General features: G+C 55.9%; 2 protein-coding genes across 2 annotated transcripts in view; one reads left to right on the top strand and one right to left on the bottom strand.

Moving 5' to 3' along the window:
- CASP9 (caspase 9) overlaps nucleotides 1-6,770 on the top strand; it is a 24,077-nt gene extending 17,307 nt beyond the window's left edge. Inside the window, exons 7-9 of the mRNA XM_062190468.1 lie at nucleotides 944-1,126; nucleotides 2,505-2,614; nucleotides 3,880-6,770. Coding sequence (XP_062046452.1) covers nucleotides 944-1,126; nucleotides 2,505-2,614; nucleotides 3,880-3,969 — 383 coding nt within the window. The 3' untranslated portion in view covers nucleotides 3,970-6,770. The remainder of the gene's footprint in view (nucleotides 1-943; nucleotides 1,127-2,504; nucleotides 2,615-3,879) is intronic.
- LOC133759447 (chymotrypsin-like elastase family member 2A) lies at nucleotides 5,086-15,869 on the bottom strand. Its single transcript, XM_062190469.1, has 8 exons — nucleotides 15,830-15,869; nucleotides 14,818-14,906; nucleotides 11,484-11,581; nucleotides 10,341-10,469; nucleotides 9,781-9,917; nucleotides 8,270-8,415; nucleotides 7,224-7,376; nucleotides 5,086-5,103 (listed from the first exon to the last, which is right to left on the bottom strand). The coding sequence occupies exons 1-8, from the start codon at nucleotides 15,867-15,869 to the stop codon at nucleotides 5,086-5,088; spliced, it is 810 nt and encodes a 269-aa protein (XP_062046453.1).

The following is a 15,869-nucleotide window of genomic DNA, read 5'->3' as shown; positions in this document are numbered from 1 at the left end:
ACAATGCCTCATGAATCAGCCTAGTCTGGGTATTTCGTATCAATGACGTCATATCATATGTGGTCATGTGTGTCTGACTTCTTTCACTCAGCACAACATTTTCAGAGTTCCCTGTGTTGCAGCGTGCAGCAGTAGTTCACTTAAATTTTAAGGCTGAGTAATAATCCGTGGTATGAACACACAGCAGTTTGCTTTCCCATTCACCTGTCAGTGGATACTGGGTCGGTTCTACCTTTTAGCTATTGTGAATAATGCTGCCATGAGTTTTTGCATGTAAAGTTTTGTTTGAACCCCTGCTTTTAGTTCTTCTGGATGCCTATTTTGTAACTTGTTTTTCTTTTTAATTTAATTTTTAAAAAGATTTATTTATTTGAAAGTCCGAGTTACACAGAGAGAAGGAGAGGCAGAGAGAGAGAGAGGTCTTCTATCCGCTGGTTCACTCCCTAGATGGCCACAACACCCAGAGCTGTGTCAGTCTGAAGCCAGGAGCCAAGAGCTTCCTCCAGGTCTCCCACGCAGGTGCGGGGGTCCAAGGACTTGGGCCATCCTCCACTGCTTTCCCAGGCCACAGCAGAGAGCTGGGTCGGAGGTGGAGCAGCCGGGACTTGAACCGGCACCCATATGAGATGCCAGCACTGCAGGCGGTGACTACCTGTTACACGGCAGTGCCGGCCCCGTAACTTGCTTTTATAGGTGTTTTAAAGTGTTCTGCAGTCTCCTTTCTTCCTCCAAACTACACTCACAAATGTGTACACCTGTGGTGTGGGAACCAGCACAGCTTCTGTTCCTGTTCCCTGCTGTGTTTGCCAGCGTTGCAAGCCTGGCCCCAGAGGGAGTCCAGCGGCCTTGGGCTGGGGACTGGCCGCATGGGACTGAGGCGTGGGGCTGCAGCCTGGGTCTGTGTGACTCAGGGTCACGCGGGGTTTGTTTCTGCTTCCTGCAGAGCAGAAGGACCACGGGTTTGAGGTGGCCTCCGCTTGTCCCGAAGACAGGCCCTCTGGGCACAACCTGGAGCCGGATGCCACCCCGTTCCAGGGAGGCCTGAGGACCTCCGAGGACCAGGTGGATGCTGTGTCTAGCTTGCCCACGCCCAGTGACATCCTCGTGTCCTACTCCACCTTCCCAGGTGAGTGCAGCAGGGGGTTGCGTGCTCCTGGCCGCAGTCCTCTGGTTTGCCCTGGGGGCAGCTGTGATGGGCAAGAAGGGACCTGGGAGTTCTGGTCCCGGCTCTCACTGCCACCAGTGTCACCTTGAGAGATCCCTTCACCTCTCTGAGCCTCTGCTGGGGGAAAGGGGCGGGGGAGGGAGGAGAATGGGGGAAGAGGGGAAGGAGGAGAGGGCCGGGAGGGGAGGAGGTGAGGGGGCAGGAGGGGTAGGGGTAGAGAGGGGAAAGGGGAGAGGGGGGTAGGAGGGGAGGGAGAAGGAGGTGATGAGGGGAGGGGGAAAGGGGTGAGGAGGGGAGGGAGAGGAGGAAGGAGGGGGAGAGAGGAAGTGGGAAGGATAGGAGGGGAGGGGGGAGGCACCTGCGACGCAGTTTCCGCAGGCACACGCCCTTGGGTTTGCCTCATTTGCCACACTCTCCTCCCGGCTTTGCCTCAGCCTTCTCTTTAGAACGGGAATGATAACTGTACCAAAGAGGTTGTCCTGGAGCTTACACAGGTGACTGGACCACCGCTGAGCGTGAGGCCTGGGAGGCAGGTGGTGTGACAGGTGGCGGTCCCCTCCCTCCCTCCCTCCCTCCCTTCCTTTCTCTTTTCAAGATTTCTTTATTTATTTGAGAGGCAGAGTTGCAGAGAGAGAGGGAGAGACAGAGAGAGAGGTCTTCCGTCTGCTGGTTCACTCTCCAGATGGCTGTAATGACTGGAGCTGGCTGATCAGAAGCCAGGAGCTTCTTCCAGGTCTCCCATATGGGTTCAGGGGCCCAAGCAGAGAGCTGGGTTGGAAATGGAGGAGCTGGGACACAAACCGGCGCCCATATGGATGCAGGTGCCACAGGCGGAGGCTTAGCCCACTACACCACAGCGCTGGGAGACAGATCCCGTCTGCTGGTTCACTCCCTGAACGGCCTGGGCTGGGCAGGCTGAAGCAGGAGCCGGGAATGCGATCCAGATCTCCCATGTGGGTAGCAGCGACCCAATTACTTGAGCCATCGTCACCGCTGCCTTCAGCGTCTGCGTTGGCAGGAATTGGAGTCAGGAGTGGCCGGTGTTGATGGGGGACGCAGGCACCCTAAGTGGCATCTTAGCCGCCGGGCCAAATGCCCCCTTCCTTTCTGTTCTTATCTCTTGGGTGAGTCACTGCCGGGAGCCTTGGTTTCCTTGCTGGGGAAACTAGCGTCTCAGCCGGATCAGGTGGTGGTGAGGGTGAAGCAAGGTCAGAGAGGCCAAAGCTGCAGGGATGTGGGCTCCTGCCAGGCGCACGCGTGGGTCCGAGTGTGGGGGTGCTGGCCCGCATGTCCGGACAGGGCCTGCTCTCCCATGGAGTGCCCACTTTCCCCTTCAAAGGTTTCGTCTCCTGGAGGGATCCCAAGAGTGGCTCGTGGTATGTGGAGACCCTGGACCACATCCTGGGGCAGTGGGCTCCCACTGAAGACCTGCAGTCCCTGTTGCTCCGGGTGAGCACTGCCTTCCTCCACCGGGGAGAGGGGGGGCGGCACTGCCTCCCCAGGCTGGGAGAGGCGGGCTCTGGGCTCAGGCTGGGGGGTTGGGGGGGATGCTTTGGCTTTTGTGAGAGCTGCAGGGGCTTTTGCTTCTTAACAACGATGGGACTGCTAGGGGTGACATATTTCCTTTTCTTAAAGGGCCACCTTCCTCTGTGTCCTCTGAGGGTGGGAGGCTCAGTGGCCAGAGCATGGCATCCAGGGGTGATGGATGGAGGAGGGTGGGCCTGTCCTTGCAGCCCACCCCACTGTGTATTCTTCTACTTGACCCTCAAGCATGAAGGACCCCCGCTGGGTACACCCCCTTCTCAGGGGGCTTCAGCGAGAGACAGGCCGGTAAGGGTGGCCTGGCAGGCCCAGCCCTGCTGCGTGGAAGCCCCACTCAGAGCGGCTGCTTCCTCCGTGGGCCCCAGAGCCTCACTGCTGCCTTTGCCACCTTCACGTGGGTCCCCCCGCAGCTCTGCTCAGGTCACTGGTGCTATGAGGGGGGTCCGGGGGCCTGGGACACTACTTGCTCCGGAAGGAGGGTCTGACCCTGAGCCTTGCTGAGCACAGTCGAGGCAAGAACCCCAGGCAAGCATGGGCGCCTCCTCACACAGCCCTGGGGGCAGGTGCCCCAGTCCTGGGCACGTGACCCTCAGAGGTGGCCGGGGTTCCTGCAGGGCCAGGGAAGGAGGCACCCAGGGCCACGTGGTATGTGCCACTGCTGGTCCTGAATCTCGTCATCTTTTTTTGGGTGCAAACTTTTCAGTCTGATTTGTATTTAGTGTTTTTGGAATTGAAGTGTTTTTTTTTTTTAAAAGGTTTATTTATTTATTTGAAAGGCAGAGTTACACAGAGAAAGGGAGAGAGGGAGAGAGAGAGAGAGAGAGAGGTCTTCCATCCCTCATTCATTCCCCTTGAATGGCTGCAACAGCCAGGAACTGTGCCGATCCGAAGCCAGGAGCCAGGAGCCTCTTCCAGGTCTCCTACGTGGGTGCAGGGGCCCAAGGAGTTGGGCCATCTTCTACTGCTTTCCCAGGCACGTTAGCGGGGAGCAGCTGGGACTTGAACCAGTGCTCATATGGGATAGTGGCATCGCAGGCTGGCCCCAAATTTTGAGTTTTTTGAATGTGTAATTGAGCACATGTTCTTTATACCGCCACCCTGCCCCCGCCCGTCTTTGACGTTCTTGCCGCCAGGAGAACTGAACTCACTGCCCCCTGGTTTGTCTCCCGCAGGTCGCGAATGCTGTTTCCGAGCGAGGGATTTACAAACAGATCCCTGGCTGTTTTAATTTCCTCCGGAAAAAGCTTTTCTTTAAAACTTAGCGGGGCCAGGGCCCCTCACCCTGCCTTGTGTTTCACCCCAAAACCTTCCTGCGCCAGGCCTGGACCTCCCTGCAGCGCGAGGCTTTGGGGGCCCGCTGCGGACAGCCTTGTAGCAGCTCCCGGGTTGGAGACAGGTGCCAGGCGGTGGAGGACGAGCCCGGAGGAACGCTGCGGACACCACCGGGCTCCTCCCCCGGGGCTGGGCCTGGGCTGGTGAACGTGACTGTGACCTCCAGGTTCTGTCTGAGCGGGGTTTCCGGATCTGCAGGCTACTGATGTCTGGGGCAGGACGATCCTTCATGCTGGGGGTTTGTGCTGTGCACCGTAAGCTGCTCGGGGCCACCCCCGGCCTCTACCCGCTGGGTGCAGGAGCTCCTGTCCCTGAGTCGTGCCGACAGACATCTGCAGACCCTGCCACATGTGCCTGGCGGACAAAACCGCCCCCACGTGGGAACCACTGACCCGGAGGGATTTTTGCTACAAACGAGCCAGCGTCTTTCTTAGGGCAACGGAGCCCGAAGAGTTGGGATCTGTGAATTCTAAGTGACGTTTTGAAAATAGCTCACGTCGCCTGTATTGTGTGATTAATTCCTAAAAACGTGAATGTGAGGGGAGTGTGGACTCTTTTTGCCCATTTCCCGCCTCGTTTTGCTCTCTTGGTTCTTCCTCATATAGCAGACTTGCAGTTTTCCAACTTCTCTCTGTCTTAATTCCTCTGAGCCCCTCCCAGCCCAGGAGTGAGACCCGGGTGGGGGCTGTGTCCTGCTGCAGGGGCTTGAGTCTCTTGTCCCAGGGAACACAGACATCCTGTGGAGAGACCTGGCCGGGGTTCAGGGTCTTCTGAGCACCAGCCAGGGCCGCCCACCTGCCGCCCTGGCTGAAGGGGTCCCCGGGCTGCCGTGTGGCTGCGCTGGGCATCAGTGCGATGCTAGTGCTGTCTCTGAGCTCCTCTCGGCTGCCCTGACCCTGGCCTATTTCTTGTTCCCAAGGCCCCGGATGTTAGGACGGTTTGTTAATAAGGCTCGCACCCAGATGTGATTTTCGTAGCTGTTTTATTGTTTCCCAAGTCTGACAGTCGTGGAGCCGCCTCTTGCTTTGTGACTGGCAGTTGCCTGGTTAGTTCTTTGCGATCACCTGCAGGACACACACAAGAAAACAATGCAGTTAATCTGGGGACAGAGCCATGCTTGGCCGCTTCCTGTGTGGCCTCCAGGCTGCCCACTGCTCCTGTGACTCGCGGGCAGCCAGAGCGGCAGTAGCTCCAGGTCTAGGAGCCGTGACTGTGTGAGAGAGGAGGGGAGGCGGCCACAGCGTCTCATCAGTCCGCTGGGGTCTTTGGGCAGAGTCCCGTGTGGGCTCCCGGATGGGGGTGCCTGTGCACTCCTGCACATTTTGTGCCCAACGTGTGGACAAGTGTGGCTGGAGATCTCATTTGCATGGGGCTGGAGCTGCTTGGAGAGGCTGTTTGAGAGTGGTCTCCAGCAGCATTTTAATGTGGCAGCCCCAGGGGCGGGGAGGTGCGTCCTGGCAGCCTCATTCACTATCTTCACACTGGGGCGTAGTCCGGAGCTGTTCACCAGCACAACACAGCTGTGTGCCTAGACAAGTCCAGTGACTTGGGGGTGAAAGTGAGGAGCCCCTGGCGCTGCTACTCTGGGTCAGAAGACTGTGTGTCCACGTACAGATGTACCCACAGCACCCGTGAGCAAGGATGAACCCTGGGGAGCGGACTTGAAGATGTGAAATGAAGGGGGCCTTTACTTTTTCACTTGGCATGCTCCTGAATTTTTAATATTTCTGCAAAGAGTGCCTGCTACGTTCTGGAAAAGAAAACTGAAGCCGAATGCTGGAGGTGCGTGTGCGGCTGTCACTCAGGGATGTTTGTTGAAGGGATGAATGCCCTTGGCCACCTGTCTCGTCCTGTTGCTTCTCTGTCTGTGCCTTTTGTTGGCACCCGCCCGGGTTATCCAGGCAGGTGCTCCCGGGCGAGTGACCCCGAGCTGCACACGGCGTGCCTTGTGCAGCTTTCGCTTGCCCCTCTGCAGCTGCCGTGGGCGGCGGCCCCGGAGGACAGCCGGCTGCCTGGTGCTCCCGCTCCCGGATCCCATAGCCGGGCACGTGTGTCTGCCCTGGCTACAGTCCTGTGAACGCGGGGCCTCTGCCCAGCTGTCTCGCACGTTCTGCTTTGCCCGCTGGATCCCCTCTGCCATCTGGCCATGCCTTCGGCTCTGGCCCACTCTGTCCTGTTTGTGTCCCGGCTGTGGCTGGCGACAGCTGACGCTGGGACAACAAATGAGGACGACTGCTCCCGGGCTCTGCTTTGGGCCCCCAAGGTGGGGCCAGGACCAGCTGCACGGTGACTCCCGCAGCTGCGGGGGCTGGAAGAGGAGCCTAGGATGTGGCTGGGCACAGGCCCCCGGGCATGCTCCGGCCAGTCCGTCTCGGGCCATGCTCCTTTGAAATGCCAGTGGGCCCTCAATGGCTGCCCTCAGATGTCCCTCCACCAAAGTTGAATCGTGGCTTCCCCCAGTTTACCAAACAAGAACAACGAAAAACAAAAACAAACAAAAGTAGTGGCCCTGCTCTTGTTGGTTTTCTCCTTTTTTCCCACCAATCTTTTTTGGCATCTCTGGTGTCTGTGACCACCTGTTGAGACAGAACTGCCGGCCGACAGACAAAAGGACAAGGAGCTGGCCAGTCTTAATGGACAAGCTTGGGAGAGCCACCTGCTGTGTTTTGGGTTCTATTAATGAAGTGTCACTGGAATTCATCGGAACAGTCTCTGCACATTAAAGCCATGAGATGAGACGCCAGTGTCACTTTAGGAGGATTTGTCACACACCACAGCTCTCACTTGCTCCAGCCCCTACACATGTCAAGGGGTCCCTGTGGCCGGACGACCCCCACCCCTGCTTTAGGGAGACTGGTTGCCAATATCAAATGCATAGGGGAGCTCAAGCTCTCTGGCTTTGGGCTTTGTAGATAAGTATGACTGTTTCTAGCTCCGGTTGGTGGGTTCCGGCCCCACCCACAGATAAGCAATTACCAAATGCTCCCAGGGTCCGAGGGGTGGCCTTTGTGTCAACCCTCATTGGACAAGGATGCACCCCTGCCATTTTGCTTTTCACTCCACTTTAGCAGAAGTTGTGTCTGTGTCTCTGTGTGTGTGTGTGTGGGGGGGGGGGTTGGGGGGAGGGCACCCCAGGGGTTGGCCAGGTCTGCAGCCTCCTCCAGGGGGCGCACGTGCTTCTTACCGAGTTGATCCAGCTGTTGTAGTTGGAGACCCGGGTGAAGACGGAGGGCTTGCGGTAGTAGTTGCAGCCCAGGGAGGACCCGAAGCTGACTATGCCATGCACCTGCCACTTGCCGCTGGAGTCCTGGCAGTTGAGTGGGCCTCCTGAGTCCCCCTGAGGAAGGGCGGGGTTGGGAGTGGCAGTGAGGGAAAGGGGCTACCGGTGGAAGCTTTGTTCTCAGAGCACCCACATCCGTCCACCTCGGATCCCAGCGCAGCGTGGCCCAGGGCAGGACAATCTGTGTGCACCGTCAAACCTGCAAGGGCTCACGCTGTCCTCCCTGGGGGCCCGGAGCCGAGCTAAGCGCTATAGTGCCTTTGCCCATTCAGTCCCCGCGGCAGCCGGGGAGGTGAGTGTTGTTGGGGTTCCTCGTTCCCTGAGGACACGGTGCTGGAGACTCGGGGGGTGCTGGCTTGCCCGAGGTTGTGCGGGCAGTAAGCGAAGGGGCCGAGGCAGGGGCCCAGAGTTCAGCTGCCCTGCGCTCGGCGACACGGCTGTTGCCTGCCATGGTGAGGCAGTGTCCTGGGTGCAGGTATCCATGGGAAGAGAGTGCGGGTTCACCGGGTGAGCTGCAGGGCCTGAGACACTCCTTCCCATGTGTCCCCCGGACAGCAGTTGCTTTTGGTTAAGGCACTGTCTCCAGGAAGGTTCTGGGGCAGTGCTCTTGATGGGACACCGTGGGCATTAGTGGGATGAACCCCGCAGATGAGCTGCGAGCCACCATGGAAAGGCCCTAGCCCTGAGAGTGCTTGCCCCAGCTCCCTCTTGTGCAGAGCAACGAGGGAAGACAGTAACGGGGTCCCGGCAGTGATGTGGTGGACACTACAGGGAGAACCCTGAAACATGGAGACCACAGGGATGGAGCTCGGGTTTTGCGATGTCCAGGGCTGCTTCTGGATGCTTCCGCCAGGAGGCAGGAGGATGCACACCAGAGCTCCTCGAACTTCTTCCCGACCCCGTCTCCTCCACGCTTCCTCGTGGAAGGGGCACCGAGCTTCTGTACTCACATTGCAGCTGGATATTTTGCCGTCGCCCCCAGCGCAGATCATGTTGGTCTTCACGGAGCTGCCCCACCAGCTGGAGCTGGAGCAGGTGGCGTAGTCCACGACCAGCAGGCGGCCCTGCTGCAGGATGTCAGCGGTCGCCCCGTTGGCTGAACAAGAACAGGAGCAGTGTTACAGGGACGAAGGGACTCTACTGGGCTCTACCCAGGCCTCTTCTTTCCGGCCCTTCCTTCCATGGGTTTCTGTCACTTACGTAGTGAACCTGTGGCGTTTGGAGTCCCCACATCGGGAAGAATATTCTGGAATGGTGTGGCATGGTATAGCAGAGCTGCCACCATTACTACCATTAGTAGCACCGCCACTAACCGGCAAGGGTGCGTGTTCTCATCACGTCACTAGGTTTTTTAAAACATGCTTTCCTCACGATAAACGTTTGTTCCTGTTTGACAGATGGAACTAGCACTGAAGCCCACAGAAGTTAAGTGGTCGCCCCGGGATCACTCTGGTGCGTCCCACTTGGGCAGTGCTTTGCACAGCCTAAGCATTCCCCGTCTCCTCTGCCGGCATCTGCACAAACATTGCACCACTGGACAGATGGAGAAGCTGAGGTTCTAGTGTGGCTTGGCCCGTGTTACACATGATTGACAGAGCCAGAACTGTAGGCCACGCATTTGCACGCCTTCCTGGGTTGTGCTGTCTCAGGTGACTTGTGTTCTGCCCCAGTGCTTCCTGGGTAGACAAATGGGGGTTTGCGTTCGGTGCCTCCCCAGCTGCTCCTCACTTCTGGGTGGTTGTGCTTTCTTGTCCTTGCAGATAAACCAGAAGGGCAGCAGTAATGTATCTGCCTTTGGTGCACCTCTGGAAGCTATCTCACGTACAGGATTATGTGATTCTGAAAAGCAGTCACGCATCCACGTGACTCTAGAATCTTCCAAGAGCAGGTGCTCCATTCCCTCCTGGTGGCTGACTGTCTCTGGGTTGCTGGCCTCCGGGATTTCTCTCACAGGAGGCTCACACTTGACCAGGCTCTGAGTAGCAAGTGCAGGTGGCTCAGGGGGAAGGTTTAGTGTGCAGGGAGGGGCTGGTGAGGGCTCCATGGACCCTTATGGAGCTCCAGAAGCCTGAGGTCACAGAGCAGACACTGTTCTGGACTTGACTTTGAGCCACACAGGTGAGGACATGAGATCCCTATAACCCTATTGCGTCATAGCAACACAGCACCTGCTATACCCGAGGCGCTGGTCTAAGTGCTGCCTTCCCACACATCATCTCCTTCAATCCTCGCAGAAACCCTGCATTGTAGACACTGCTGTATCCGTGTTATACAAAGAGGCCAAGGAGTGTGCCTGAGATCACACAGCTATTAAGTGGGGTGGAGGAGCTGGGCTTTGAATCCAGGCAGCCTCATCGTCTCTGCTATCCTGCCTCTCCCAGGCGGCAGAGCACCCTGGCTGGGCACGGGTGACATCGCCTCCCATCCCTCCCAGGCCTGGGGGCTCTGGCTCCCAACTTACTCTGCAGCCTGCCCCAGCCCGTGACGTAGCAGGGGTAGTTGTTGGCCAGAATGGTGCCGGCAGGCGGCAGGCAGGCAGTCTGGATCTTGCTTGTCAGGGTGACGGGGCTGGCCAGTTTGATCAGGGCGATGTCATTCCTGGGTTAGCAAAGAGGCAGAGCTCGAGACCCTTGTCACCAACTGTGTGCACATCCGGAGGCCAGATGCAAAGCTTCTTTGAAGACATAGAAGGCCTTGGAGGGAGGGAGTCCCGGCGGAGGGGAGAGGGCCGAGACCGTGTCCTACAGTGTCCGACAGCCGTGGGCTCTGCAGAGTTCCCAGGGCTTGGCACGGACCAGGGTAATGGGTCACTGAGCACCTGTGGGCTTAACTGGCAGGAGACCCAGATCACTCGTCACACCCCCACTCCAGGCATGTTTGGGGCTGCTTCCCCCTGTGAGAGCCCAGCACTCCTGCCCCCCAGCCCCGCCCCTACAGAAGAAACAAAGAAGGGGGTGGGATTGAGTCTCCTGGCTATGCCCCTGCCACCCCCAGCCCCAAGTGCACACAGGCAGAAGGTACCCATTGGAGAGCTTGTTGGCATTCCAGTTCTCGTGCACCACCAGCTTGGAAACGCTGACTGCCAGTGAGCCGGACTCCTGCGTGGAGAGGCTGTGCCGGCCCAGCACCACGCGGTAGGTCCTGGAGGAGCTGGGAGAGAGGGGTGCGTGGAGAAGGTCAACTCCCTTGGGCCTCTGTGGGCAGGGACACCCTAATGCCTCCTCTCCCAAGGCCTGGTGTTGGACGATGCTCGGCGTGAGCCACCACTTGGGGCTTGGGGGTTTTTATGCCCCAGGGCAATCAGTTACAATGAAACCGGAACTGTGTAACCTAGTAACTGTAACTAGTAGCAAGTATAGCTGGACTGTAAACTGTAGCTTATGGTGAGAGTTACATTATTTTGGGGGGAATGAGATGGATGCAGACAAACCAGGACTCATTTGCCTTCCAGGGTCTTTTCCAGTTGAATCTCCCACCTCTCAGTTTCCGGGGTGGGGGTGGGGGAAACTGAGGCCCAAAAAGTGCTGATTCTGGCCCAGAATCCCAAACGGGAAGCCAGTGTGCCTGACTCCCAGGTCTGCATCAGCTCCCCCATCACCTTCGTGGAGCTTAGAAAGCAGGTAGGGGAAGAGGCCGCTCCCTGCGAGGAGTGACATTGACCAGACTGAAACCCCGGGGGCTGATGGGAGACAGGCAGAGGTTGGGGGAGGACGAGGGTCCGTGGACAATGAAGCAGAAGCTCTTCTCGCCCCTGGGCCCTCATCGTGGTGTATGTGTCACAGTGAACTCTTACTGGGCACGTACTGCGTGCCAGGCCCTTTCCACTTCATCCACGCTCAATTCTTACTCCACTTTCTGCAGGCGATGGCTTGGGGAAGTCACCAAGATCCAGAGGCCACATGGGGTAGCCCCAAAGGCAGGAACTGGACTTCTCCATGTCTGCCCTCAGGGTCTGGCACAGACCACGCAATCCGTGCAGTGTACTCACCCATTCATTGATCAACAGGCGGAGCCATAGATTGATGAAAGCTCGAATTTCAGCCAGCCAGGGGCTATTTGCAAGGCTCTGTTATATACTGTGTGATTCAGGCCACTTGGGCCTCCACTCTTGCATATGGCCACTGGCCAGGGAGCAGGCTGGGTGACCCGGGAAAAGGCAGTTACCTGATGCAGTGGGCAGCTGTCAGGACCCAGCTTTTGTCCACCAGGGACCCTCCGCAGGTGTGGTACCACTTGCCGCCGGAGCTGTACTGCAGGGAGACCTGGGAAGAAGACAGGCGCTGGCAGCCGGCAGAGCGGCCTCTCTGCCCTTCAGGGTCCCTGGGAGCAGTGCCTCAGGACCAGGGCATGGCAACTCACTTCAGGTGCAAACTTAAGGGGTCACCAAAAACTTTGGTACTGGGGCCAGCGTTGTGGTGCAGCCACTGCCTTTGAGTCCCGGCTGCTCCGCTTCCGATCCAGCTCCCTGCTAATGTAACTCGGAAAGCGGGGGGTGATGGCTTAAGTACTTGGGTCCCTGTCCTCCATGTGGGAGACCCAGATGGAGCTCCCTCCTGGCTTCAGCCTGGCTCAAATCCAACTATTGCAGCCATCTGGGGAGGGAACCAGTGGATGGACGATCTCTCTCTGTCTCTTCCTCTTTCTGTCACTCTGCCTTTTGCATAAATAATTTTTTAAAAAGTTGGTACTCAAGATCCATATTATTTTAATGCAAGCTATTGAAAAATAAAAGTGAACACAAAATTCCGTGATAAACAAGATACTAAAAACTTAAACAGGTTACAAAAAACCAAACCAAACCAAGCCAAAATAACCCTCTGTTCTGAACATCTTCCTGCAATTTGATTTGTTGGCCTTTTCCCTTTTGGGGAAGCCACCTCCTTAGGACATAGCCTTGGAGTTTAGCATGGCTAAAGCCAGACTGGTGGTACCTTCGTCTGTGGAATGTGGGGAAGCGAGGGTGGCTGGCACCATTGCCACCTTTCTGAGAGGTGTTACTGTGAAATGACAAAGTACAGTCGCCAGCTCCTTAGCATTTAAAATCCCTGGTATAAGCTATGGTAACTAATTCAGTTTCTTTCTTGGCAAGATGCCTTTCTTAATGAAGATTTATAAGCCACATCTTTTTCCTGCACTTTAACTGAGTAGCTCCCAGCCTGAAAGTGAGTACTAACAAAGTGACATCATTGTAGTCTGGCTGGTGAGCAAAGTAGCAGAGAAGTTCTAGAAAGCAGGTGTTTCTTCAAGAGTGGAGGATAGATGGCAGTATCTTGAAGAAACATTCTAGAGAATTTTAAATCAGCTTTTGCTTGTAAAAAATTCATTTACCCATGGCCGGCGCCGTGGCTCAACAGGCTAATCCTCTGCCTAGCGGTGCCGGCACACCGGGTTCTAGTCCCGGTCAGGGCGCTGGATTCTGTCCCGGTTGCCCCTCTTCCAGGCCAGCTCTCTGCTGTGGCCAGGGAGTGCAGTGGAGGATGGCCCAGGTCCTTGGGCCCTGCACCCCATGGGAGACCAGGAGAAGCTCCTGGCTCCTGCCTTTGGATCAGTGCGGTGCGCCGGCCGCAGTGCACTGGCTGTGGCAGCCATTGGAGGGTGAACCAACGGCAAAGGAACACCTTTCTCTCTGTCTCTCTCTCTCTCACTGTCCACTCTGCCTGTCAAAAGTAAAAAAAAAAAAAATTCATTTACCCAAAATATTGAATGATCATTTGACATTGATAATTGTATATAATGTGCTATCAAATTCCCTTGGCCAGTTTTCTAAGGATGTGTCATTAAATGATCCACATACTTTAAAAAAAAAGTCCACACCAGGGTTGAGTGTCGTGGCATAGTGGGTTAAGCCGCTGCTTAGGATGGCTGCCGTATCAGAGAGCTGGTTCGAGTCCCAGCTGCTCCACTTCTGATCCAGCTCCCTGCGAATGCGCCTGGGAAGGCAGCAGGGGATGGCCTCTGTACTTGGGCCCCTGCATCTACCTGAGAGACCCAGGTGGAGCTCCAGGCTCCTGGCTTGGGCCTGGCCCAGCCCTGGCTGTTGCAGTCATTTGGGGAGTGAACCAGTAGATGGAAGATCTCTCTCTCTTTCTCTCATTGTGCCTTGCAAATATATAAATCAACAAATCTTCATAAAACAAACAAAAACAAACAGCCCAGGTTCCTGATTTCTCTCTCAAACTTGCTCTTCCTTTGGGCTCTCCCGACTCAGTCACCGGCAGCTCCATTTACCAGCAAACCCTGGCGTCACCCTCACCTCCCCCCACCCCATCCCTCCTCGGATAGATCCCGTCAGCTCTACTCCCAGGACGTGGGGACAGGGCTGCTCCTTCACACCTCAACGTCTGGCCCCACCACTCTCAGCTCTGACGGGTTCTCACTCTCGTCTATCCCCCAGCTCCCCCCTTGGTCCACCTCTCGCCCCAACGTTCTCGCCACACTGCAGAACGATCCTTTTATAAAATCTCAGTCTGATTCTGCCTTGGCTCAGACCCCCGGATGACCCTCCCTGTCTGAACACGTGGGCTCCCACTCCCGCTCTGCACAAGCCACGTGAAGCCCATCCTGCCTCAGGGCCTTTGCACTTCTTCCTGCCTGGCTATTTGACCAAGTCTCATGTAGCTCTCTCCTATAGGTCTATGCTCAAGGTGACTTTCTCCACGAGGCTTTCCATGAAAACCAGAGTGTGCACACATAGGTACACACCGTCACGTGCACACACACACACACCCTTGTCCTGCTTTACTTTTCATAATGTCTTTCATTGCCTGATGTCTTATGAATTTACCCACTTGTTTCTTATCTCATCCCCTGCCTTAATATAAGTCCCATAGCCCCCCAAGGCTGTGATCCAGGAGCCTGGGGACTTGCAGTTTGATCCATTATAGGCTGGTTTATATGAGAAAGAGAATTAAAAATACAGCTACTTATGTGTTCTAAATTAAAATGTTTAAAGCATGCGTTTGTATGACTTAAAATAATTTCTCTATAACCAAACCAGCCCCCGTTTTGTCAGAGAAGAGAGAGTTTGCTGTATTTATTTATGGTGATTGTAAAGCCTAACATTACCATGGAATATGTGTGCCGTGCCCTCCCCAGCATTTCAGTCTTGAGAACGCTATGACTACTCCATGGTAAGGAAAATTAGTTTTCAGTGGTTTCATTGATTTACTGTCCTTAAAGATATTTGCATAAACAACACTGATTGGTTCCTTAAAGCAAAGGACCATTGCATAGGTGATGATGAATGGTTCATGGGATAATTATGTTTGTAAGCAAACATCTGATTGGCTAGCAGAGTAAGACAGGGTTTGTGAATCTGTGTATTGGGGTTGCTCCTTACCAACGCTGGAGAAGTCACTCTTCCCCCAACCCCTGAGCTTGGCCAAGGCCTAGAAGTGTATTTTCTTGGCAACTGGTTGGCCCTGATGAGCCCCCACCAAGTAGCTGCCCTGGAGGAGAGGTGAGGAGAGGCGAGTGCAGGACCATGGGAGCGACTCACCTGCCAGGGCCAGCTGTTGGCCTTCGCATTTTCACCTCCAACCACCCTGGAGAGCTGGGGCTCGTAAATGGTGAGCCCGCAGCTGAGAGCTGTGGAGAGGAAGAGGGTGGTGAGTTCAGGAAGGGCGACCCCAGCAGTGTCGGCGCTCTCGCTGCATCCCCAAGCCCCAGACAGGGGTTTTTGTTCTGCAGTGGCTGCTGTGGGTCCGTGTGCTAAGCTGCTCTGGGGACACCCACATCCCATGTCAGATGCCTCTTCGAGTCCTGGCCACTCTGCTTCTGATCTAGCTCCCTGCTAACACACCTGGGAAGCAGTGGAGGATGGATGTGGGAGTCCTGGATGGAGCTCCTGGCTCCTGGCTACAGCTGGGCCCAACTCCAGTTACTGTGCTCATTTCGGGAGTGAACCAGCAAATGAAGCTCTCTGTCTGTCTGTCTGTGTCACTCTGCCTTTCAAATACATAGATAAGTTTTAAGCCCTCGAAGTAAATTTAAAGGAAAAATAAGGCTCTGTTAAAAAAAATTTTTTGTTGTTCTAGAAGGATCCCAAGAGGTCAGGGTCCTGCTCTGTTTTTGGAATTTCATTCTGGCTCTCCTTACTTTTTTTTTTTTATTCCATTTATGTGTTTTCACTTCGGAAGTCAGAGAGACAGAGATCCTCTTCTATCTGCTGGTTCCCTCCCCAAATGCCTGAATCAGTAAGGCAGGAGCTAGGAACTCAACCCAGGTCTCTTACGTGAATGTCAGGGACCCGAGCACTTGAGCCATCACCACTGCCTCCCAAGGTGCACATTAGCAGGAAGCTGGATTGGAAGCGGAGCAGCCAGGGTTAAAAACCAGTCACTCCCATACGGGCCGTGGGCATCCCACGCAGGGACTTAACCACTGTGCTGAGTGCCCACTCCTGCTCTGGCTTTCAAACAACTCCAGACTGAGCATGGATGGGAGTGGGGAGGGAAGGGGTCCCACCGCCAGGTCCACCAGGGGATGGGAAAGCAGCGCCTCTGGCTTACCTCCAGCCACCAACGCAGACAGCAGCACGATGGTGATCAT

This window comes from Lepus europaeus, chromosome 5 (assembly GCF_033115175.1).
Source record: "Lepus europaeus isolate LE1 chromosome 5, mLepTim1.pri, whole genome shotgun sequence".
NCBI lineage: Eukaryota > Metazoa > Chordata > Mammalia > Lagomorpha > Leporidae > Lepus > Lepus europaeus.
The sequence above is the reverse complement of the archived record's forward strand: the minus strand, read 5'-3'. Positions and strand labels throughout refer to the sequence as shown.